The 24,757-nt window shown below is 44.7% G+C and overlaps 1 protein-coding gene across 2 annotated transcripts in view; it reads right to left on the bottom strand.

The window, feature by feature from the left end:
• FBXW4 (F-box and WD repeat domain containing 4) overlaps positions 1-23,311 on the bottom strand; it is a 59,533-nt gene extending 36,222 nt beyond the window's left edge. Inside the window, exons 1-5 of one of the 2 annotated variants that reach the window (XM_058810522.1) lie at positions 22,930-23,311; positions 11,985-12,080; positions 9,082-9,267; positions 7,780-7,912; positions 5,182-5,276 (exon numbers count right to left, since the gene is read on the bottom strand). In XM_058810522.1, the coding sequence (XP_058666505.1) occupies positions 5,182-5,276; positions 7,780-7,912; positions 9,082-9,267; positions 11,985-12,080; positions 22,930-23,180 (761 nt within the window). In that variant the 5' untranslated portion in view covers positions 23,181-23,311. The remainder of the gene's footprint in view (positions 1-5,181; positions 5,277-7,779; positions 7,913-9,081; positions 9,268-11,984; positions 12,081-22,929) is intronic. The other variant, XM_058810521.1, reaches the window with a different exon arrangement.
• Between the last annotated feature and the right edge of the window lie 1,446 nt (positions 23,312-24,757).

Here is a 24,757-nt window from a genome sequence, read left to right as displayed (position 1 = left end):
CTTATTGGCCAAAAGTGACAAAAAGGGAGGAAGCCATCAATCACGTGAGCTTTAGAGGGCAAAAGAAAGAAACTGAAGTGAAGAAAGGTAAGCTGCAGTTTCTCACTTCATAGAAATGTTTGCATATTTGTTTGTTTCTAGAGGAGAGGGAAAACAGACATGCATGTTTATGTGTTCACCCAGAAGAAGACCAAATAGAGTTATTACCACACAATAAAGAAGGTAAAACAAAGTCTTCTTCCTCCTAACATCAAGGGAACAGTCAGGGCAAATGGATAAGACACAGGTGTCATTTTAGCTCCAGAGGGGAGAAACTGATACTCATTTCCTGCTCCTCAGCTTTAGGGTGAAAGAGCACCAAGTCAGTTATGACTATTGCATATACCTAGAAACCCACATCCAGATCGCCCTCTGAGGTCAGTAAAAGATGGCAGTTAATGCCACCACTAACTCTGCACGTCCACTCTGGGATCTCACAGCTGAGCAGGTTCTTCCTGCCCTGCTTAAGAAACAGCTGCAGGTCAGAGTCCCCTCTCAATTATTCAAACCGACCAGGCTCTAGGAAGATCCCCAAGGACAGCAGAGCTATTGCTGCCGGCTGTTTTGCTGGCAATGCACAAACCCCAACAAAACTCAGTTACCTCTCCCAAGTACTAGCAGACTCAGAGAGGTTAACTGCACAAAGCAAGGTCAAAGGAGAGCACACAACGGCCAACAGCTCATCTTGATATGCAGTAGGAGAAACCTGCTGATAAAATCGGAGTAAGAAATGAGAGCAGGGGAACATTATCCAACATTTTAACTTCTACCTACCCATTAGGACTTCAGTTGCACAGTTAAAACCACTGCAAAGTTGCTCTGATTCAAGTGGGTTGTTTTGCTCTAAGGCAACCTGCAAGATCAGATTGTTACACTTTCACAAGAAGTTTCTAGATAACCATTAAAAAGAAGCCCTGAGAATTAATCATTTTGATCGCTCCCAATGGAAGAGAGGCCCATTCAGTAAAGTAACCTTTCTCTTCCTTCCTTTCCCCAATGAGTTTGGGGCATGTTTTTCAATTTGCCTGAAGTTGTCCATAGAAGCAGAGATCTCCTCAGATATTACTTCCTCATAATAATCCATGGGAGAGGCAATTAGGTTAAAATCAGCATGTTCAAATACAGGAGCTGGGTCTCAACTACAACACTGCATAAACAGAAGAGCCAGTCTGGCTTTTTTAATTTAGCTGTTCATGTAAGTACATATTTTCCTTTAAATTAAACATCCAATGCAGACAGCTAGTCTTCAGTACAAACGTTCCTTCTCTCTGCAGTTAACCTGCACTTCATCAAGGCAATATCCACAAGGAGAGGTCATCTCTTGCAGCAGACTTATGACAGAATCAGAAAAGAAGAGACTGTCTCTTGGGCTTACACACCCAAAGCATGTTTCTGTCATAGTAGGACACTTCATGATTGCCCCAAAGTGTACCAAGGGTTTTCTAGCTCTCTACCTACAGCTGAAACCTGGCATCATGCTGCTCATCTACAGTCGCACATTGTGCCTCTGTCTTCTCTTTGCTTCCTTTAAAATCTGACATGCTTTGAGTACAGCATCTCATGATAAATATTTAAATATTTAAAAATGAAAATAGCAAATGCCAGTGGCCAGGCCTGGCAGGAGAAGTCAGCTTAGATCTGAGTACTTTTTTAAATTCAACACAACAAATCTGGATCCAAGATTAATAATGAACCTAACATGAAGGTGCACTTTTTTCTTTCCCCTCCAGTTTACACTGTACACTGCTCCCATCTCTTCCCTGGCTACTGCCACCTCAGGGAACCACAAAGCATGAAGATTCCACTGCTCTACCAGAAACTCCTGAGTCTGCCTCACTTTGCACATTTGAATTGGTCCACTGCACTTAAGCTTGCCCTGGTCCCTGAGCACACATAAGTCACTGCAGTAAGCACCAGTAAATGAAAGTTTAACATCTGCGTGATGCAGAGTTCAAAAGGCAAATGAACTCGTGGGGGAAGAGGATTATGAGCAGCTAAGAGATGTAGTTTAGGGTACACAGCAGAGTAAGTACAGCATTTTACTAAGCCATGAAAAAGGACAGCTTCAGAGATCAATTAAACGAGTGGCTGAAAGAAGCTGAGGTACCCTCATTTTAAGTATCCTTCTTTAAGAACTCTCTCAGAGTCTCCTCTAGTCACTTATGAGACATGCAGTGTGTGACCTGTTATTCAAAGCACACCAACCAGCATAACTTTGCAGACTTGCTGAAAACCCAGAATGAACACAATGCCCTCCCATCCCCATTACCCTGCAGAGCACTGTTAGGGATCCCCAAAGCAATGAAGCTCCAACAACACACATAGATGTCAAGACACTTCCATGGCTGAAAAAGTTATGTAAAGGACTAAGCACAGTTTTCCCCAGCACAGTATGAAGAGATGATCCAATATTCTTGGTACCCTTTTAATATCTTTGCCCCTACTCAATCTCTCTTACAGGAATCATTCTGTTTGCAGATCTAGAAACATCCAGAATAGCACCACTACACTAAGAACAAGGAAGCCTCCTCCTCCAGCTCTGCACATCTACAGGATGATCTCTGTAGTGACACAAGGAAACTATGGACAAATCAAAACAGAATACCTATGGGAAAATGCCTGAAACCAGAGGAGCTGTGCTCTGAGAGAACAAGTCTCTAACATTTAGCCTGAGTGTACAGGCACTGTTCTCTAGAGTAGCAGCCCAGCAGTGCAGGACTACAGCAGGCACAGCAAAAACCCAGTCGTGGGTCAGAAGCATATGGGATACTTTGTAAGAAGCTTCACACAGAGGAAGATATCACTGAAAAGATGAAAAGTTTCAGACCATTAACAACTGAAGTTCAGTAAGAATACCACCCTGACTACTCTAGAGAGTCTAAGTCCTGGCAAACTTCCAGGTCAGGAAACTACAGCTTCTGCAAAGGAATTCTGAATGGCTAGAGATGGAGGAGCCTTCCTTGCTCCCACCCCACTGCACAGAACTGCTTTGAGCTCTGTGTGTCCATAGTAGAGACAGCTGCCATTTCTTAGCAGCAATGGGCCAAAATACTTAGGTGGTTGGTGCCTGATTCTCCAGCAGTTATACAGCAGTAGAACTACCTGTCCTTATGGAGGAGATCTCAGTTTACATCAGCACAATTGAGAAGGGAAAATCAGAAGGTCATGTTAAATGTTCAGGAGGAAGTGGAGGTTATAGGCCATGTTCAGCCTCACTGGGGAACAAATGTATCCAAGCTCTGGCTACAAGGATGGGGACTGCAAGGGAGGAAAAGCTTTAGACATAAGTGCATAAGGAGTGCATATGGGTGAAATATGGGCTCTTGCAAATAAAACAGAAACCACAGAGCTCCCCAAAGCAGACTTTCCTAGAAACCAGATATTATCTTTTTGATACTCATGCTCATTAGACAGCAAGTAATAAAACCTATTAGTGAAAAATTCATCTCCCCTGCCCCTTGCCCTGGCCAACCCCCACCACATGCCCTCCTGCTCTGATCCTCTCTCTCTTCTAGGATGGCTGCGATTTGTTCTGAGAATCGACAGGTTTATAGGTTAGCCGACACCTTCTCTCTGTGGAATTTTAATTAACTTCTCCCATCGTCAATATGTTAAGGAGCAGGGTTCCCATTATATGAGGTCAGCAGCGTGTTTCAGGCCCTGCTATATCAGCCGTCAAATTGAAGAATTAATGACGTGGCTAATTGGCTCTAATTCTCCACACCCCCCTCCCTAAAATATGGAGGGGTAAGGGGAGGGTGCAGTAGGCTGGGCTAGTGGGAGAGGCTGGTACAGTCCACGGTCTCATAAAAAATGAGAGTGCACAATTTAAGCCCACTTGTTCATGGGTTAGCTGTTCCACCACCTCAAATTTATCACCCTGCAGGGAGGAAAGGGGGGGTGGGGAGACTGAGGGTAAATATTGTGACAGAGAGTGTGCACAAGCACGCACACCGGGGAGAGGAACACCATCCTGACAAGAGGCCACGGCAGTAGGTCATCACTTAGGAGTAGGAAGCAGAATGCCACTGGCCTCTAACCAGCCACAGTGCCTGAGCCTGAGCCTGTCAGCCAGAAAAGGGAACCTTGCAGCACAGAAGACAGCAAAGGGCTTCTCTCTCACATCCTGCAGCAGCATTAATGCATGTGGCACCTCTTCAAAAACACTAATTGTCTCAAACACTCAGAGCAAAGGAACAAGGCAACAGCAAAATCACAGCAAACCTGGAGTGCCATTTCTTGATAAAGCCATTAGTTCTGTTCCACTGAGTTTCTGCTGCCTGCAAAACAAGCTTGGAAATCTAACAAGGACAGCAGTTGTGGACAGTATTTTGGTTTTGCACAAGCCTAAAATTCAGCAGTTGTGGACATCACATGAGCAGCAATAGCAGCTCTTCTTCCCCTCTTCTCTGAGGTATGCTGAGGAAGAACCTCTCCTGCATGCAGGCCAGTTTAACAGGGAACCAAAGAGACAGATCACTGCTGGTTGGTGCAAGATTTTAACAGTGAGAGTTTCTCAGATTTTCACTTCCTCAATAACAGGAGCACTTCAAAGAACACCTTGGAAGACACTGGTGTATGTATTGCCCTTGCCTCCCACACTGAAGCTGTACTTGTAGCATTCTGTGCACTAGAAGCACAGAGCTACAGGCAACATAGGCTGGAAAACCACATCCCTGAACTCTACTTCATCTTTGCCAGTTCAACATGTTCAAAAAAACCTGAGTTCTAACCACTGCACGCAGCTCTCAAGCAGGGAACTTTTTGCTCAGTATCTCTTCTGCCAGAGAATGAGAATACAAGTTGGCATCTTTTCAGCACAGAAAATCTCAAGAGGATCCAGCTCACTGTTTCTAATTAGCAAGTCAGCGTTCCTTCCTCAAGAAATAATGAACAGATCCCACCTGTGGCACTAAGAGGAACCCAGGGCCACCTTCATGGCCTCTTTACAAGGGGATTATTCTGCTGGTATAGGAAATAAGGACCACATGCTCTCCCCTGAGCTCCTGCTGCAGGCACAAGCACCTGATCAGCCTCCACACAAATCAAGTTCCTGAACCGTCACATTGGTGCCTCACAAAGATTTGTGGACACACAGCCTATGCAACTCCTTCACTTCTCTCTGATGAAAATTGAAATTACCTTAATAATGGGCTGATAGCAATGGACCACACTCGATCCTCTGTGTGCACTGTATGTAGACATTGACCAACTCTGCCCGCAGTCAGGGACCAAACCTAAAAGAGAGATGCATGTTATGCCACATCACCCAAAACTGCAGAAGGTAGGATGCATCCTGCCAATGTTGTGCTGGAAGAGCTGCCCAAACTGTCATGCTTATCCTCCCACAGACCCTCTCCCTCAATTACTTATTTTGGGAAGCAGAGCCTTCAATTGCTGGCAGAATCAAGCACTTGAAGTCAGCTTATAAGTATGACCTTCTACCCATTGGTAACAGAGAGCACCCCCATCACCACTTGCTCTCAAAGGGCAGCACTCAACACAAACTCCTCATCTTCTGTAGTTAAATAAATGACAACTAGGATTTGTTTAAATCTGTTCTCTTGAACAGTGTGGGAAGACTTATTAATGGAAATTTTTCAGGGATGCTACTATTAACTATAAAGTTAATCATTCACCAGTCTGTAAAATAATCTTCTTTTATAAGACCCCCCCCTTTAGACTAAATTTTTCAAGTGTACCCCAAGCTGCTTTCAAACTGGCTGCCCTTGCTCACTGACAGTATGAGAGAATTCCTTCCCTCCCCCAACAGTGCAAACACACACATCTCCTTCCACCAGTTCACCCCTTTGTTTCTGGGTCCTAATAAAGGCCCCAAAATTCTTGCTGGGGCCTCTGCTAGTGGCCCTCATTTTCTCCACCTTGCCATCATTCTTGGCCCACAGGACTCAAGCCCCCCAGTTGTCTGTAACCAACCCCCAGTGTTTTGCTTCAGGACTTCAAAGCACAGAGTGCCCTATTTGTTTGTTTGTTGATAATGCCCAGGATTGCAGGCTATTCTTGTCAGTGGGGAATTTAGCACCTAGTGTCAGCAAAAGCAGCAGAAAAGCTTAACTCCTTTAAGGCACCCCTATCTCCTACAGGTTAAAAATATTGCTCAGAGCACACTATCTGCTGCCTATCACACAGGAATGTACATTAACAGCTCTTCAGGGCTTAGTCCTAATCAACACTCAGCAGAGCCCTCAATAGCTTAGACACTTAGAGCCCCTTTAAAAGGTTGGTAGGGATTCCCTTCCACCCTCCAAGACTCTCATTCACGCAAACAAGACAGCCTACAAAAGGATGATAAAAAATAAGAGGAGAACATCCCCAGAGTATATGCTGCAGGGAGCACTGTGTGGGCAAGATCTCACACTAGCTCTAAGAAAAACAGCTTGAAATTCCCCTCTGGGCTTCAGGAATTTGTTCTCAAGGTCGAGGATGTCTGTCCTCCAGCTGTCAGAGAAGCAGCAAGAAGGCACTCTCCCAGAAAAGAGGATCCACAGACCAGAGAGGAGCAGCACTGCTGAAGTGTGAGACAAAGCAGCATCAAGGTCTTGCTCCCAGGAGGCAAACAGCAATCCCAAAATTGCCTCTTGCATTGGAACATTGCTTCCTTTATTTGGAAGTGATTTTACTCAGGAGTACATCTGTACAGAGGGACCAACAAAAATAAATGGGGCCATGCTGCTTCACACACTTCCTACAAAACCTTGAAAGAGACATTTAAGCCTTTCCTTGCTTCAGCTTCCCCTCTTATAAAACAGCAATTAGCTGGTTTTCCTCTTATTTCATGAATGCTCTATGATATAAACCAGGGACCAAGAGTGTCTATCAGCCTACCCAGAGCAAAAACCAACATATTCAACACACAGCAACCACTTCCAACAATGAAACAAGTGGTTGTGAAGATACTACAGGTACTGCATCATGCTAGCAGGATAAGGGTGAAACGTGTGTAGAGCTTCCTAAAGTGATCAAACAGAGCTGATTACAGCTCAGATGAACAACTCTCCAGGTCCACACAAGAACAAAGCATTGCCAACCAGATCCAGATGGACAAAAATCAACAAGGTCCTGCCCCAAAAAGAAATAGCCAAAAATTACGTGACAGGACCCAGTGATGCCAGCTGGAAGAGAAAAATGGGAGCAAAGAATTCTCATAGTCTGACTTCATTCCTGTCTTTTTCCATTCCATTCCATTCTTCATTCCATTTTTTTTCTCCAAGAACCATTGGAGAAAAAAAAAAAAAACAAAAAAAACCAAGAAAACTCCCACACAGATAACTAAACCAAAAAATTAGTAAATAACCATAGATTTGGAAATAGACCATCCTACCCTTTACAGAGATTGAATATATAACAGAGAGTATGTTAAACTACATTGCAATGTTAAACAAGGATGGGTTTGAAATCCATACAGCAAATTTCACATTAAGTGGCAAGCATCTCCACTACAGTGTAGATGGATGTACAGGGAAAGCAGCAAAACATCAGCTACTACCTTCTGCAATTCCAAGTTTAAGCCAGCAGCTAATGCTGTAAATTACTGCCAAATCTCTTTCTAACAAGCCTGGCAGAGCAAGCATCTTTTCAGAGACATGAGCCAAGACAGTCAGCATTCCTCCTGCAAGGAGTACAGGGCTCACAACAGTTCTGCTGACACTTAAATATTCATGGCACAAGACCTCTGAAGTGACCTCTACAGCAGCACCTGCTGAAACTCTCCCTGCTCACCTTCGCCGTTCGGTCCCGGGAGCCGCTGACAATGAGGCCGCCTTGGAAGTCCACACAGTTCACCTCCTGCTCATGTGCAGAGAACTTGACACTGTAGGAGCCATGGAGCTTGTGAAGGACAATACTTCCATCCCTGAAAAGCAAACCCACAGGCAGGGAGTTTGTACCTCTTGGACATGCACCTTCCACTAATGCTTTGGAGTGCTACAAAGAGTCCAGAACTGGTCTCTGATGGACTGAAATTCATGCAGCATTATTAACCCTCCACTCTTCACACATCACCTGTTCTCTTGCAATTCCACATCTGGCCAGTTAAAGCCTGATCTGATGCACATGAAAATTTTCCTGGCTATCTTTCCACCCTTCACTTAGTGTTAAGCTGCAGAAACTCTAGCAAAGCAGCCATTCCTCCTCCTACTGCTTGGAGCTTGCCAGAATCCTGTCTGTATGCTGAGTGGCTGGAGTAAGGGAATAAATGAGAGGACATTCTCACCCATGTCCAAGCCTCAGCTTTTCATTCATTTCAGAGCAGCCATGCAGGGTGCTGTGCTTTGAATTAACAACCCAGACATTTAGACCTTTTCCAACCAACACAGTTACTGGAATTTTAAATGCAAGCCTTCATTTTCACCTGAATTTTGGTCTATAGTTCACAGTGGAAAGGCCCACAGCACCCAGGACAGACGGCCATGCTAGTCTCTCCCAATTCTGTGCTTAACTGTTGTGTATATTTTTAAAGTTTTAGCCATTAATGAAAGTCCTATCACTTGCTGTAAGTGTAAAAGTCCAGTCATATGCAAAATGAACTGGAGAAGTGTGTGTGTGCTGGAAGGCCTGGCAGTTTCTCCCCTCTCCACAATTATATCAGTGGGTCTAATAAACACACACTTGTCTCTAGAAAACTTCCTGCACTACTGTAGTCCCAGCTAACCAGCAGTACTGATTATTAGAACAGTCCAGCTACCCTGGCTCTAACAGGGAAAGAAATGAAATATGCACAGCAGTCAGGTTTGCCTGATCAGTCATTCCCGATTCAACAATCCTGTGGACATCCACACAAGTTTGCAGAGCAAAGGACACCTTTTAAGGTCAACAGTATGAGACTCAGCTCCTTCACTGCTGCAGGAGAAGCTTTTTCAAGCCAGAACCAAAATTATAAGAAAGGAAGCAACAGCAGCTGACCACAGCCAAGCATAAGGATGCTGTGTAGCAAAACTGGCTCCTCTGCTCTGGGCTGGAGTTACACAGAATCTTTCCAACTTCAGCAACAAAACTCTCGGGCTCCTTCATCACCCAACTTACCCCCCTCCACTGACAATGTGGGAGTTGACAAGAACAAAGCGACACACGTCCTCCTGGTGGCCAGAGAAGATGGCTTGAGGGTGACGCTGCAAACCTGTCCCCTCTGCACAGAGCTGGTAGGCCTGGATGTTCTCCGCTTGAGACAGGTAAAGATATTCGCCATCCAGCTCCATCCAGGGCATCAAACTGCAAACAGATAGCGGGTTGGGAGCATGCAGGAGCAGGGAGAAGAAAACAAAACAAAACAACCTCACACAGAAAAAGAAAACAAAATTCCATATGCAAACATATCAACAAAAACAAACGTCTGCTCAAGAAAAGTCAAGTTGGAGTAGCAGGTGACATGCAAAAGCAGGGCTTAATATAGCAGCACAGCTACAAGTGAAGCTTCTCCAGCAACATAAAAAGCAGAGTACATTGCTGGCATTTTTCTAACCCAGAGCTGAGGAAAAGGAAGTATGGAATCTACAAAAGAGAAGATGGCCAAAAGTCTAGTGAACATAGATAGGAAATACTTAAGGGCCCCCGAACCTGCACATGAGCTCTGTACTTTTTAAGCAACTAGACAGGTGCTGGTGAGCTATGCTGAGCATTTCTAAGATGTAAGACTGTTGGTGCAAACAGCCACTCTTGATCCTGAACACTATTTGCTGGTGCCCAGCAGAGAACACAAAGCTGCCACTGTTCCTCACACCTCTAAGCAGGGGCGCATGTCACCAGAATACCACAGATCTTCCTACAGACAGAAAGTCACCTGCCTCCTGCACTCTGAGGCTACCCAAGAACTTTAGGCTCATCATACAGAGGATGTATTGTTCTACATTCACACTTCTTCCCCTGCTGAGCCATAAGCTATAGAGCAAGCTCTTGGTTTCTCTTGCCCATCTTTTAGAAAAGCCCATACGCCCTTTGTGCCCACTGCTTTATGTGGGACAGTGGCAGGTTTGTATGGAATGGACAAGGTCCAAGCCATGAGCAGTGGAGCCAAAAAAACTATTACAAAGTATTCTGAAGATTGATGTTACATATGGAAAATATGCTTTACTTTCTGGGAGATGAGGAAGAAGACAAGACACTCATGCAATATCTGAATCAAGTCTGACATCTCAAGAAGTTTATTTATTCTTGAAACAAAACCAAAATATAGAAGAAAATAGGCTACAATACACAGGCAGTGAGAGCTTTTCTCTAGATTTTGCTTTTTTGTAGCCAACAGAGAATCAGCAAATAAAATTTCTGGATATAGTGAGGCAGATACAAAGACATGGTACTCATGTCCTATGGGGCATGGACATGTGAAATTGTCTCTGCTCTGCAGTCATTGCCAGGTGCACCAATGCCACAGAAACACTGAGCAAATCCAGAGCCCTTCTACAGAGCAGCCTTTCAGTTCTCAAACTATTCAGGAACAAATGGCTTTGAGAGCAGTGGGACTTCTCATAAAAACCTGTCTCCCTCTTTTTTTTAGATCATTTATCCTCAGAGGTCATAGTTTTCTGTGTCATCAGAGTCATTACACACAGCCGTACCTTGTAGCATCACAATGAACAACTAGATACAAGCAAGAGGACAAGATTGCTCATTAGACAGAAGGTTCCAGCTTGCCTGTATTCATCTCCAGTAACAGGCCTTTAATCACATGGACAAAGCAGTTGAGTTTATAATATTCATCTGGGACTTGATCATATACATGGAAAAAGTAAAAGGCATCTTTAGAGCAGGAGCTCTGGGTTCAGGCAGGCTTTGATTTCCCCTTCCTTCCTCCACTCCTACGCAGTCCTCTAAAAGCAAGTGAATATCCAGCTTACCTAGACTACAGCCAGTTTCTGCAGTTCTCCTTTTGCAGAAGTTTAGCTTTTTACCTTTTTCTACAGCTTTTTCATAAGGAGAAGTAAAAAATCTGAAGTAGAATAAATGAAAATTAGGAGATGTCATTTGGATGGTGGCCTCATTAAATCAGTCCTTGCCTTTTCACTTGGGAAGCTGGTTTAGTAATGATCTCTAATATCCACAGAGCCTGTCTTCACAGATGGTTGCAAGCACTTCAAAGGCAGGTATACAACCTGCACCAAAACCCACTCTGCTCATTACAGCTGTTCCCAGGACTCTAGGCAAGAAGTGACACATTATCCACCACTTCAATCTACACAGCACAAAAAGGCATGAAAGCTCAGTAGAAGGTCCCTGTTCTTCAGCAGCTAACAAACCACAGTCTTTCTCATTTTTCCTTCAGTGTGATGATGTGAAGGCTGAAAACTTCGATGTGCAGCTCAGACAAGAGACCTATCTTATGCTTTGCTTTTAAAGCCAAGTACACCTTTGCAAACAAGAATTTAACAACAAGCTTCTATCATTAATGTCAAATATACATTTTTTTAAAGTGAAGGAGAGAAGCATGAGAATGAACGAGCAAAAGGCAGATGAATGGCAATTAGCATTTTAGATTTGTACATCCAAATCAGGATCTAGGATAAACCACAGGAGACAAACAAAAGCATTTTGAGAGAAGTGAAGCTCAGATGTGGACCTAAGTCCACATCTGGGATCAAGGTGGGCTCATTGTGAGAGCAGGACAAAAGATTGCTCATGGTATACAGTAGACATGAATGCAACATTTTGTAGTAAAGGTTGCTAAATGTGACTAAAACTGTACAGATCAGAACAAAGACAAATTCAAATTGCTAAGAAAAACTCTGGACACTCAAGCATGAATCCCTAGGGCAAGACAGCAACTCAGGTTACCCCACACCCAGCTAGCCAGGAACACCCAAAATAAGCCAGCAACAATCACTTGTAAGACCCCATGGAGCACAAAGAGCAGGAAACATTTCAGGGCACAGGCACAAACCCAAAGCCCCACAGCAGCTGTAACATAACAAAGAGAAGAGGAAGGAGCCACTTGCTTGCATTTCCATTTCAGGACTGTCTCCCTCCGGCAGCGTCCGTGCCTCCAGTTCTGAGATACCTTCACCCTTTCCTTCACTGGAATGCCAGGAGCTCTGCAGATAGAGGAGGAGAGACAAGATTAGCAACCAGGACTAATGCCTTCTGGATAATAAATGCATTCAAGATGGCCACAGGTAAGCTCTCACCCTGGTTCCACAATGGTGAACTGACATACACTGATGGTGCAGTGCCACACTACAGTGAGGACATTTGTGAGAGCTGACAAGAAAGGAACACTGACAACAGTGAGGCATTACCAGCAAAGAAAGCCACCTCTGATGATCACAAACCTGAAATATGATCAAGACTTGACCAAGTATACTGAATGCAGCACAGGTTCAGACAAAATGTAATCCAAACGAGATGACACAAAGAAATCTCCAGAAGAACCAGAGATATAGGATATCACCCTTTTAATAGAGATTGACAAGAGCCATTTAAGACAAGGACAACATCACACAAGAACAGATGGAGGAAACACTGGTCAGAAGAACACTGAAACAAGAAGCCAAAGAGTGTCTATCCAGAAGGACTAGTAAAGAAACTGTTCCAGAGTCTCACCTCTCTGACAATCCCATAACCAGATACAATAATCAGAAATAAAGACGTGTCTAAGCAAAAGACAAAATACATTCATGTGTATCAACAATCCAATGTACACACACCCTAAGAAAAACTATCCTTTGCAGCAGCTCACCAAAGGATAGAGAATTCCAGCATATCACTGGAAAATTCTCTCTTTACAGTCAGACAAAGCTACTAAAAGAGAAACTCTTGCTGGGCTACAAATCAAAGTTATTGGAATGAGCTGAGACAAACCAAGATCAATACTCTTCAAGATGTGACAAAAAGTAGGTACCACAGAGACCTGGGACCAAGGTCTCCTTAGAGTCTACATGAATATACCCAGCTCAAGCAGCTGTTCAACACCTGTTTTGTTTTCATGATCCAGAGATGATTAAAGACATGGGGAATGGCAACTTTAGCTCCCATCTTTCTCATATCATAAATTGAATTATTCAAAACCCTTACTGGAGCTGCTTAGATAGAAAAGATCAGAACACTACAAACAAGAAGAAACTCTAGAAATTATCCTTTGTAACTAGGGGTTACACTTACTAGGCTACAAGAGTTTATCCCGCATTCATGTGTTTCTCAACAGCCAGCACAGTGAGATTCATAGGGAGAAGGGAAGATCCTTGAGAGATGGGAACTGGTGCCTCATCAGAATCAGTTTCTTCCTCCCATCCCTACAGCCCCTCCAATCCCCTTCCCAAAAGTAGCATTTTTGGGTACTCTGTCATTTTTAAAACAAAGATTAGCTCCCAGTAAATAAACATCTCCTGCGTTAATGGGTGTAGGAATCTCTAACCTGGCCCTGGGGTCTGGCCAGATTCTTATTTTCCCAGCCTTCCTTCCATAGCCTCAGGCTCCTTTTTTTCTGCTCACCCTTCCCTCCTCTTTTCTATGCTTTCCGGCACTTAGTCACCATTATAATTTGACTGCATTCCTGGGCATGTGACCCATTTTAAACAAAAACAGAAACCACACACAGAAAAGCTTTTCATCCTCTAGAAAGCTTTGCAACTTTACGTTTATGATCAGTAGAGCCACACCAATTAAAACTGAATTTAGAAAGCTACAGGCTCTTTATTTTTCATAGCCATTTAAAAACAAACAAACAAAACCAAAATAGAGTTAGACTAGGCTGCAAGAAGAGGAATGCCTCATTTCAAGGGAGCACTTGCAAGAGCTCATGAGGCCAGATAGTGTCTGAGATGAGGAATGCACAGTACCAAAAAGTCAGGTCAGACCCACTCTCATCATTGCTTATTACTCTCCCAGACAGAGTCCAGGCTCTCCGCCTACATGCAATTCCATTCCTTACTCCAAAACACTTCTCCTCCCTACACTCAACCCTCAGTTAAGTTCTCCCCACATACAGATTTCAAGTCACCAGCATGCACAGTGATGGAAAACACACCCGTGCCACATCCTCCTCCCAACACATGCTGGCCCAACCAGACATTCTGAGCTAAATGCATAAACCCTACTAAGACTAGATGTAATTTCCAAGGCTCTGAAAAAGGTGACTCCAAGGTCAAAAAAGCAGCTTCCATCTTGGCTGCTTCCTCCTCCAAACGGACCTGCTGGTCTCTTTTCTAGCAGGCCTTGACCCTCCTACTGCTGAATATGGAAGTTCTGAAGAGTCACGTGTTGGCTCAGCCCAGAGCCCCAGTTCACTATTGCAGTTACTTTTGAAACAGACACCTCATTCTTTCCCACATATCAACAGTTCCTGTCTGGAGGGGATGAGGGTTGGGTGGGGAGACTATATGGGGGAGGTCTGATGGGATTTGGGAGGGGGTGGTCATGGTGGTGTTTTGCTTTTTTTGTTTTATTCTTAATAGATATATATTCATCCAGCCTTCCTCCACCATAAAGCAACTCTGGATCCAGCTAATTTAAACATGTCTTAAAAGTATCTTGCTTTTATATCCCAGACATTTTATTTATTCAAAATAGATGCAAGAAAAGGGACAGATGACACGGAGAAAAGATTATGTATAAATTGGACTGATATATCCCTCCCCTTTGTGAATTATGGGGCAGCAAATGCTGAAGGGCAGTGTTGGTCAGAGACATTCAATCCCTCACACCAGAAGTTAAATCAAGCCCAGCTATGGAATCAACTGCTGAGATACAATTTGATCACTTGATTTGCTTTCTCAACAGCATCCCCCCAGAGCAATTCCCCGAATGCATCAAAAAATGTGATGAGTATCACTGCAATGCCTGAGAACAATTCTCAAATCTTAGAAAGTTAAAAATGTCATCACCATATAAACTTAACAATTTGATAAAAAATTCCTTTTCTCCCCTACAAGAGCCTATTTTGTTTCAATCATGATCAACACACTTTCTACACTTGCAAACTTTTAACAATTTTTCTACGATGACCAAGGCAATCAAAAGACATCACACACCTGCACCGAGTGGTTGACTTAACTAGGTACCTCTTACTTCAGCAACTGTGTTGAACATCCAAAGATTCAGGAGACTAAACCTCCATATGAAGCCAAATGCTGCATAAAATGCTATGGAGGGAACACCATCCACTGGCCAATGAATACCGTGATCTTTCTTAGTATACAATTCCGAAAAATACTAAGGCACAGGCTTAAAATTCAGGACATGCTTAACTACTCTGTGAAATCAAGACCTTAGCTTTTGTGTTCCCAGAGAAGGCACCCAACAGTGAACTTCAAGACTGCTGAAGGCTGACTCACTGAGGAAGGACTGCTATTTTTAGTAGGACCTACACAGGCCTTCATCAGAAAGCAACTGAGGTACAGTCCAGCATCCTAGAAGGACTTTATCAATATTTGATAAAGTTACATTACTCAGGACATACAAGGCTGTCTTTGTTATTATTTAATTACCACCAAAAAGCACTCTATCAGGATCCCAAATCATAGTGCAATACATGACCTGAGCCAATGCATGTTTCCAATTGCATGCACTCCTGATGGAGGCTCCCTTTTCAAAGACTTGGTTATACTAAGAGAGAGAAGATGAACACTTCTTACAGCCTGAGAGGGAGCTCCAGGACAAAAATCATCCCAAGCAACCCATTATAAAGGATTTTTCATTTTCCCCTTCCTACCTCTCCCCACTCTACAAAAAAAAGCTAAAAGTATTTTGCTCAAATTATGAATTTCCTCTCTTTCTTGGCAGAGTTACCAAAAGAAATGTAATATTCCTTCTGGAGCCCACTTCCCAGCTGCTGAAGTAAGAGACTGGAACTGTCCCCACACAGCACCACTGACCCAGGTGACCTCAGGTACCAAGGCAGGTGCTGGCCTGGGCCCCAAAAGAAAGCAGTGAAGGAATCACCTCCTAAAACTTCACCTCCAACATATCTTGCCTTCAATGATCCCCTCCCCATCCAAAGTCCTTTTCCACCAGAAATGGTATTTCTGCAACAGCAAGAGCTTCTGTGCTGTGCTGCATCCCAGGGAGATTTCTGCTGGCTGTCTACAATTTCAGCATGTACCAAAACAGTGGTGCCTGCAACAACATAGGCCATGTTACAGAAGATAACAGAAGATAACACCAACATGTCATGCTGTGTATTTTCCCAGCTGCATGGGGCACCCTAACCCACCAAAGTCCTTCATGTTTTGCTACATCTTAAGTACTGAAGAGCTCATCTGGAAATGCAAGTCTGCAGAGACCTGCTGGGACTGAATTTCTTGTGTGGACAAAATCTGCTGTCTGCATAAAAGCTGTCACCAGCCTGCCTGAGGCCTGACTGGAAGGGTCATAGAGAGAACAAACAGGTCACAGTGGCTAAGCCCCACTATCAACCTTGGCCCTGTGGCAAGGCTGGCTAACACAATGACCAACTGCACTTATTTGTGTAGTCAGGACACACCTGTTGAGTGGCAGGGTCTTGGTGCAGCTACAAGTCACGGGCCACCAACAGCCAGCCGAGAGGGAAAAGCTATTTATGTCAGGAGCCCCTGTTACTGTCCTCAACAAGTCGGCTGGCTTTCTAAATGTCTCTTCCAGGACAAAAATTCCAACTGAATTCTTTTAGCACATGACCCTTACTTAGCTTACTGCCATGTTCAGCCTGTCCCCTGTGCTCCCCTCTCCCTATGGGACCTGGGTTCGAATAACTCCAAGATGGAAAAGAGCTCTGCTGACTGTTCCTCGCTGTTCCTTGCTTCCTCTGCTGTGTCTGTGCCATCTCAGATGTTACCAGGCTGCCAACTGCTCCACCAAGCAGCTCTTGTGAAAAAGTCACCTCATGAAGAAGGCAGAGGCTGTCATAATACCCAGAGGTGCAAACAAATTTCTGTGCACACAGCAAGGACACACACTTTCACAAAGGCTTCCCAAAAAATCACCACCACCAAGACTGAGCCAGGCCACTCTGCCACCAGATGCCCTCTCCCTTACAAGTGACTGCAATGGGATGTTGGCTAGAAACTCCTGTCAAGATTTGGACTCTCTCTGAGAGTTTCATAGGCTTTTTGGAGACAAAATCTGGGCTTCTTCTAAAATGCACTGCCCTGGAAAGATTATGAGAAAACCTGAAGCTGCTGAAGAAGTGAGAAATGTATTCTGATTTGAGAGAGTAGATTGTCAGGGAAGTACTTGGATAGAATGAAATAACCCATACCTAGTCCAACAGGGGTAACAGCAACAAACAAAGCACACATATTTTAAGCCCTCTACTACATAAAATTCTTCTTTCTCTTTGTACTAGCAAAGATCTTAAGGAAGGGTATGCAGGCCTCAAAGAACTCTTACAAACAACTTCACATTCCCAGAAAAAGCAGTAGTTTCAAGCTTGTGGAGCTGTCCTGGCAGATCTGTCCTGCTCAGCACTAACAGTTTAAGGCAGAGTAAGAATAAATGTAACAACAGGTTTATGAAAACCACCGACTTTTCCAGCACAAAGCAAGAGCTGCATTCCCTCATCCAAGACTTTTTTGTTACTGCAATATCCTCCCCAGAGTATTCCCCTCTGCATCATCTGCACCAGTTCATTGCCTTCTTCATTTCTGTCTTAAAAGTAATGAAAACTTTGTTTTTAAAACAAGTTTAAAAGATGAAGTAAACTGAAGCAGCTTTACAAGCATTCACACTCCCTCCCCCTCCAGTGGTGAAGGCTGAGGTCTCCTATGATGGCTGCAGTTTGCATTTGGATTTGACTTGCACTGATTGGCCATTTCCTGCTCCTGCAGGTACATACATTTTTCCAAAACCTGGAGAAAAGACAGCTTTTATTAACTCACCAAAATGCTTACACAAGCTCTTAAATACTAATAGATGATAAATCTGTCCATTAATGAATCTGCTTCTCTGAACTGGAGAATACACCATGATCCTAGTGGGCAAGGCAGAACAGGAGACAGGCAGAGAGAAAACGTGCAGTGGAACACTTCTATATTTTGATGTCTATTAATACATCACAAAGAGCAAATTGTCAAACTATTTAGGTTCCAACTTTTAACCTGCCCTCTAAAATTCCTTTGTAACAAAGAGGAAATAAGTTTAGCCCAGCTGCAACTTTACTCCTTTCTTCCATGCCTTAAATAAAGAATCACCTTACAATGAGCTCTTTGCCTCTCCAATTTCTGCAGTCCAAGGTGGTCCAGCAAGCAGGCCCTGGATAAAGGCTTAAAGCACCCTCTGCTATTTCTGGCTCTGACACTGACCTGCTGCACAGAGGGCAGCTTGGTTGACATCTCCCTGCCTCTCCTTCCCCTCCAGCCCCTGTTTACCCTGGCTATTTAGGCAGCAAGCTCATCAGGGCAGACTGCTCTTGCTGGGCCTGTACAACAGCTGGCAAAACAGACACAGACTACAGGACACAACTGTAATATCACTGTATCACCAAAACCCCCAAAGGCTTTGTGTTATTACTCAGCTACAGTTTAGCTGCAGAAAGTGTTGTGAAACCTTAACTTTTCTGTGATAGTTTCACCTCACATCATGAAGGCGTGGCTCAACTTTTACTTCAGCTGCTCCTGTGACTGAGTAAAGCAAAAATCTTAGCATAAGGACTCTCCTTTTACCATCCTCATGACGAGGTCTTGTAGCAGTACAAGTCTATACATAAAATTAACTTATTTATACAGAAAAAGTGACAACCTGATCTGGAGAGACTCACAGTTCAGATCCCAAGAAGCACATCATGTAAAGCCACTCTGCACTTCCATAATAGTGACACAATATTCTATTGGATATTTGGTTACCACTGATTCAATGCAGAAATTGCACATTTTTAACACTGAGAATGTGCTTCAAGAACTCTTCCAGCTCAGCCCCTACCATCCCTAACACAGAGGGACCCAGGTGGATGTGAACCTTGTGGTTTCCCTCTGCCAAAGGAAGGAAGTGTACAGATGCATCCCTCAAAGCAAACTTCTTTCTTCTCCTACAAGTGCACAATTGAATCCATGCCGTAAACACTTAACTTGGCTTACATCTGTGGCTCCCATTTGGCTGAATCTACCAGAAAGTGAAAACATTAGAGATTGTCAATATTGTGAATATGCCTTTCAGCATAACAGCTAGTGTCTGGGCTTAACTCCACATCTTCCTTTGACATCATTACCAACTTCATTCAATATCGTTTAAGCACAAGCATGTGTCCAGAGATAACCACAGCTGGCAATTTTTAAAAGTATGCAGCCAGGATGACAATTTAAAAAATTAAGAATTAAGTAATTTTGTTTTTACACATACTACTATTTTTCTTTTCCATGCTGCTAACAGCTAGGAGTTCGCAACCAGCTTCTTATCAATCTTACCTCTTCCCTATTTTGGCAGAAAGAAGTTTTATAAGCAAGCTGACTGTTCAAAAAGTTTTTTCACTTACAAGATAAAGCTTGTTACTTCTGATCCTTGTTGTGGCAATTATCTGAAGATACACCCAACAGAAAAAGCATTTTAAAGAAAGAGTGTCATTTTCAAGTTAATCACCTTTTTAAAAATGGGAAAGTGGAGGCAGGAGTTAAGTTTCACAACTATCTCCTTTAGGCTCAAATTTATTGCTATTTACACAGCATTAACAGATGGCTTATCAAAAGCCACTTAACAGCAGAAATGATCAAACTATTCTGAGATGGATTTTTGTCTTAAACTGTAAATACTCCCTAGACTAGTTTTTAACTTATGCCAGCCTCCCAGGGACCATCAGTTTAAGATCTAATGTGAGAACCATGCATGTTATTTCATTAAATATATTAACCATAAACGGTTCCAGCCTTTGCTTTCTCAACTGCACACAGTATTGCACAAAAACCACTCAAAAGAAAAAACTAGTGTTCACCTCATGCAACATTAGCCAGAACATGCAATAGAAGCTTCATCTCCTGAGTGAGTCAAAGCCAAGTTTGACAAACTCAAGAGTTATTCCATATCACTAAGCAAGCACAGTTATCAAGAAGGTCCAGCTATCCAACATCTTCATCACTGTTCTATTTTCACAGTAATATTTTAGCTTGAATACCTACTCAGCTCAAATTTAACCTTCAACGAGCAATATGCCAGGTTCCTACTTCAAATTGCTATTAAGGATGGTGTGCCCAGAAGCTTACCTAAACTCCCTCCCCAACTCATACTGATTATTCAAATAAAGCACAGTATCTCTCTGCAAACCTTACTCCCTCAGTTGCACGAGCAGCAATCTGGGAGATGGCTCTTGGTCTTGGAGACATGCACAAGGAGCAAGTGCTACAGAAGAGACCTAGCTAGTTAAAACCCTTGAGCTGCCACAGAGACTGTTAAATTCTTCTTCAGCCAAGTACAAATTTTACAGCTGTACAACTCAACACATGCAGCCATACTGGTTCTTCTAGAGATGTTCAGATATCCAGACCTCCTGGTTCTGCACCATGTCCTTGCTTTGTATCTGTTGCCAAACTCTGTATCCTACTGGAGTAAAGCTCCTGCAACTGCCCCCAGACGCAGGATCTCCACCCAGTGAAAATAAGCCTTTGTTTTTCAGGTATCCTCCATAGGATTTGGTACACTATTTCAAGGAACTGGAGATACTGAGACTTCTGTGAAGTTAAAAGTAATTAAAGGAATCATCCTCCAGATATATCTCAAGGTTTCTTCACAACCACTTGTAATGTAACTTAGTGTGTTACCTATGATTGAACTCCCCAGGACCAAGGAAGTGCTGACCAATGCTAAAAGCAGCTCTCAGTACTGGAGTTGTTTGAGGAAAACTTGAAAATAGGACACAGCACAAAAGTACATCCTAGAATTACTAAAAAAAAAAAAAAACTGTTCATAGCAAATCTAACAGCACTGAAATCCCTGGGAGTTCAAAACTCAAGCAGCCTTCCCTTCTCTGAAACCCTCTGACCTAGCAAATATCTTCTGTAGCTGTTTATAGACCTGCATTCCTCTGCAGGGGCAAGTGGTGGTCCTTACACACACTGCACCTGCTCTGCTGTACACCTGATCCCTCCTGCAACTGAAGGAGCCGAGTATCACCTTATTCTTAATGAAAAATACAGAACTTCATTTCCTCAGGAGACAAAACCATATATCACAGTAGACAGGAGTCCAAAGCACAGCCATTCCACAGTGCTTTTTCCTCTTGACTTCCAAGGGAACTGTGCTTAACTTCCAACCTGTGCACACCAAGCAGGCTGAAGTGCTGGCCTGAAAACCCAACATAAGGATTTTCAGCACCAGCAAAGTTCTGCTCCTGCCAGCAGAAGCCATAATTGTTTCTCTAAAGTCTATGCATTGATGAGACAGCAACATCAGACAGCAAAACAAGGGTCAAAACTTGCCATCCCTTCTTTTGAGTCATGTCAGCACAGTGTTTATGGAAACAACACTGAGTCACTGAATGACAAACAATGTCCATGCTGGCAGCTACAGAGAAGCCATAGGAAGAGATTTGTAGATCCTAAAAACACAAACTTCTCTTAGAATCCTTAAATGAGGAAGAAAGGCCCACTTTGTGAAGTTGCCTCCAAGTGGCATTTGGCACACAGCCAAATTTGAGAGAAGAAAGGCAAACTCTGGATCATCACCAACCATCGCCAAGGCCCAAGCCCCGGAGGCACTTCATTTAAGAAGATGACGGTGTCATACACACTGCAAAGCCCAGAGGGCTTGACCTTATTCCTAACCTGTGTTGTGCTGTTGAACTGGGGGAAAAAGAAAGACTCCAGGAAAAAAAAACTCAAATAATTCCTACTCACAAAACTTTAAAACTTAGAAGCCATGAAAAGTCCAGGAGTCACTTTGTCTGTGCCAGCCATCACCATTTATACCAGCAAGCTGCTCTGTGAGAACCTAAGACATGTGTTTCACTAAGCCCACTCTCCAGCCTTTCCCCAGGATGCTGTCCCAGGCCTTGCTCCCTTGCAGCTTCTCTGAGGTGTTTTCAAGACCATGGCAGGGATCACTGCTCAGAAGTGGGGAGGGTGTGTGGGCCTACAGGATCCTACAGGCCAGCTGCACACAGCAGCTCCATCCATCTCCTTGTGCTTCAACTTCCCCTAGCCCGAAGCCCCCAAGCCTCAGGGTTTGGAGGGTTCTGGGGACTGAGAAGATCACAAAATCACAGAACTATTAAGGTTGTAAAAGACTTCTGAATATAATCCAGTCCAGCCTCCCTGCCAAGGCAGTGTGACCTAGAGCAGGTTACATGAGTCCAGGTAGGTTTTGAATGTCTCCAGAGGGACATTCCACGCCCTCCTCAGCATAACGTTCTTGCTCCTGCAGAGGTGAAACTTTGTTTTAGTTTATGGACGTTGCTATTCATCCTGTTGCTGGCACCTGCCTTTGAGATACTTCTACGCATTGATGAGATCCTTCTCAGTCATCTCCAGACTCCCACAGTCTCTCCCCACAGGGGAGATGTTCCAGACCCCTTATCATTCTTCATGGCCCCCGCTGGACCCTCACCCATAGCTCCCTGTCTTGTATGGAGGAGGCCAGAACTGGACAGAGTTCTCCAGACGTGGAGAGGGCCTCACGCTCCAGCGCTCCCGCTGGGCCTGACAGTGAGATACGCCGCGAAGTCCCCGCCATCGTCGCGGGGACAAGAGGCGCCTCCCCCAACCCCTCCGGGCAGCGCCGGGGCCGGGCCCCGCTACCCCGGTGTACGCCATCGGCCGCTCCCTCCCAGGGAGGCCCTTCCCGTGCCCTCGCCGCCCCTCCTGGCGCAGGGAAAGGGCGGCGCAACCGCGCTCCGGGAATGGCCCCGCGTCCCCCGCCCCTCGCGGCCCAGCGGCGGCCACGCCAGGAGCGCAGCGCGGCCCTGGCAACCGGCTGGGCCGCGGCATCCCCGGCCTTTCCGGGCCGCCGCCGCCGCCGTCCCCCGCCTTCCGCCGGGAAGGCCGCGCTTACAGATCGGTGCCGAGCTGGGTGAAGCCGGAGTTGAGGCAGCCGCGGGCTATGCGCCTCCAGAGGACATCGCGGCTGCTGAGGAAGCGCAGGCGGCGGCAGACCTGGGCCAGGCGGCCCAAGGCCTGCACGTCCAGGTAGGAGCAGATGAGGAGCAGCAGCTCCTCAGGTAAGGCCCAGAGCGGGGAGGGGGGGGAGGCGGCCCGGGATCCCCCCTCCGCCTGGGGGGATCGGGGGCTGCCCTTCCTCCCCATGGAGCAGCAGCTCCCGCCCCTCCTCCCCGGGAGCCGGAGCTGCTGCTGCCCGGGGGAGGCCCAGCCATGGACGGGGCAGCCGCTCCCCAGTCACATGGGGCAGAAGCCGCTGCCTGTCACTGCCCCCTCCGGGGGAGGAGGCGGCTGCGGGACCGGAGGGGCACGGGCCGCCGAGCCCACCCTCGTTAGCGGATTAATTCATTAACGGGAGCCGCTGGGACTCCCCCTGTGCCAATCGCCCTCCCCCACACCCCCTCGCCACGCCACGAACGGCTCACGGGTCTGTATCTTCCGATCTGCGCTTAGCGGCGTCACCTGATCCGAGTATTCATTAATAACGTCAACAATTATGGTGGGGATGGCGATCCCAGGTAACCAGAACATCTGCCTCACCACCTGGAGCAACACCAGCTAGGTGCTGCACTCCTGCAAAGGAAGGTGAACAGCAAGGTGATTTAATGCTCATTAATTATCCTTGACCAGGGTCAGGAGCACCTGTCACCCACGAAGTGACGGCAGGGGTCATCTGATGCTGCACAGCAGTTTTCAACACTCCCAGATTCCTGTGACACATAAAAGAAAGGGTCTTCTCCACATAAGAGCAGGCCTTGCTACAATGGATTTAAGGCTGGCTTTTCACCAGCACCCTTCCTTGCAGTCCATTCCCCCCTCCCTCCAGGGCTCCACAGAGTGGGTGGGGTCTGAAAAGTGCTCATAGTTCACACGTGTGTGTACACATACACAAGCACACCACCTCGAAAGAGCAGTTCATAATAACTGAGTCATTGTTGCCATCCACAGGAGCCTGGAGTACTGACAACGCAGGATTCTGGTCCAAAATGGCAAAGTAGCTCTCCACCGACAGTGGAGCAGGAAAATATGAGTCTAGTGTTGTGTTATTCTTTCTTACAGTACTTTCCACTCTACAGAACCTGAAATGCTGGGGAAATTTCTCCCTCAGAATAAAAAAAAAATTGATAAATTATAAGAAGTTCATAATCTGTCTAGAATACTTTGAACGGGTATCACTTACCACCACAATCAACATCTCATTTTGCAGGGTGGAGTAGGATAATAAATTTTAGCATATAATGAGGTTACCATAGTATACAGGCTGCTTGACAGTACTTGCATCCTATTCCAGAAAGTCATCTTGTCTGTCTAATCTGAAGCTCCCAAATACTCCTATGAGTAAATCAACAGGTCTGGAAGCCTCGTATTTTAGAGGTTCAAAATTGCTGGATAAGGAACTCTCTGGTCCATTTACACTGAGTTTTAATATACCCTGGAAGTCAAGGAAGTTTCAGAAGGCAGCAGATTTTTTTATCAGCATTTTTAAGGAGTGATGTCTGAAGTAATTAAAAATTTCTCAACCTGAGTTTGAGCTCAGGTGAAATAACAGCACATCTAGTACAGGACTTAAGTAGCCAGCTGAAAGGGAGGTAATAAACAAATTTTGCTTAAGATTATGGAAACTTTGTGTGAATGCAGTTTTATGTCAATTTCATATCTTTCTGATGATATGAAACTTGGTTCTTTTTGTAACAGACTACAATATTTTCTGAAACATTAAAATT

This window comes from Ammospiza caudacuta, chromosome 9 (assembly GCF_027887145.1).
Source record: "Ammospiza caudacuta isolate bAmmCau1 chromosome 9, bAmmCau1.pri, whole genome shotgun sequence".
Lineage (NCBI taxonomy): Eukaryota > Metazoa > Chordata > Aves > Passeriformes > Passerellidae > Ammospiza > Ammospiza caudacuta.
The sequence above is the reverse complement of the archived record's forward strand: the minus strand, read 5'-3'. Positions and strand labels throughout refer to the sequence as shown.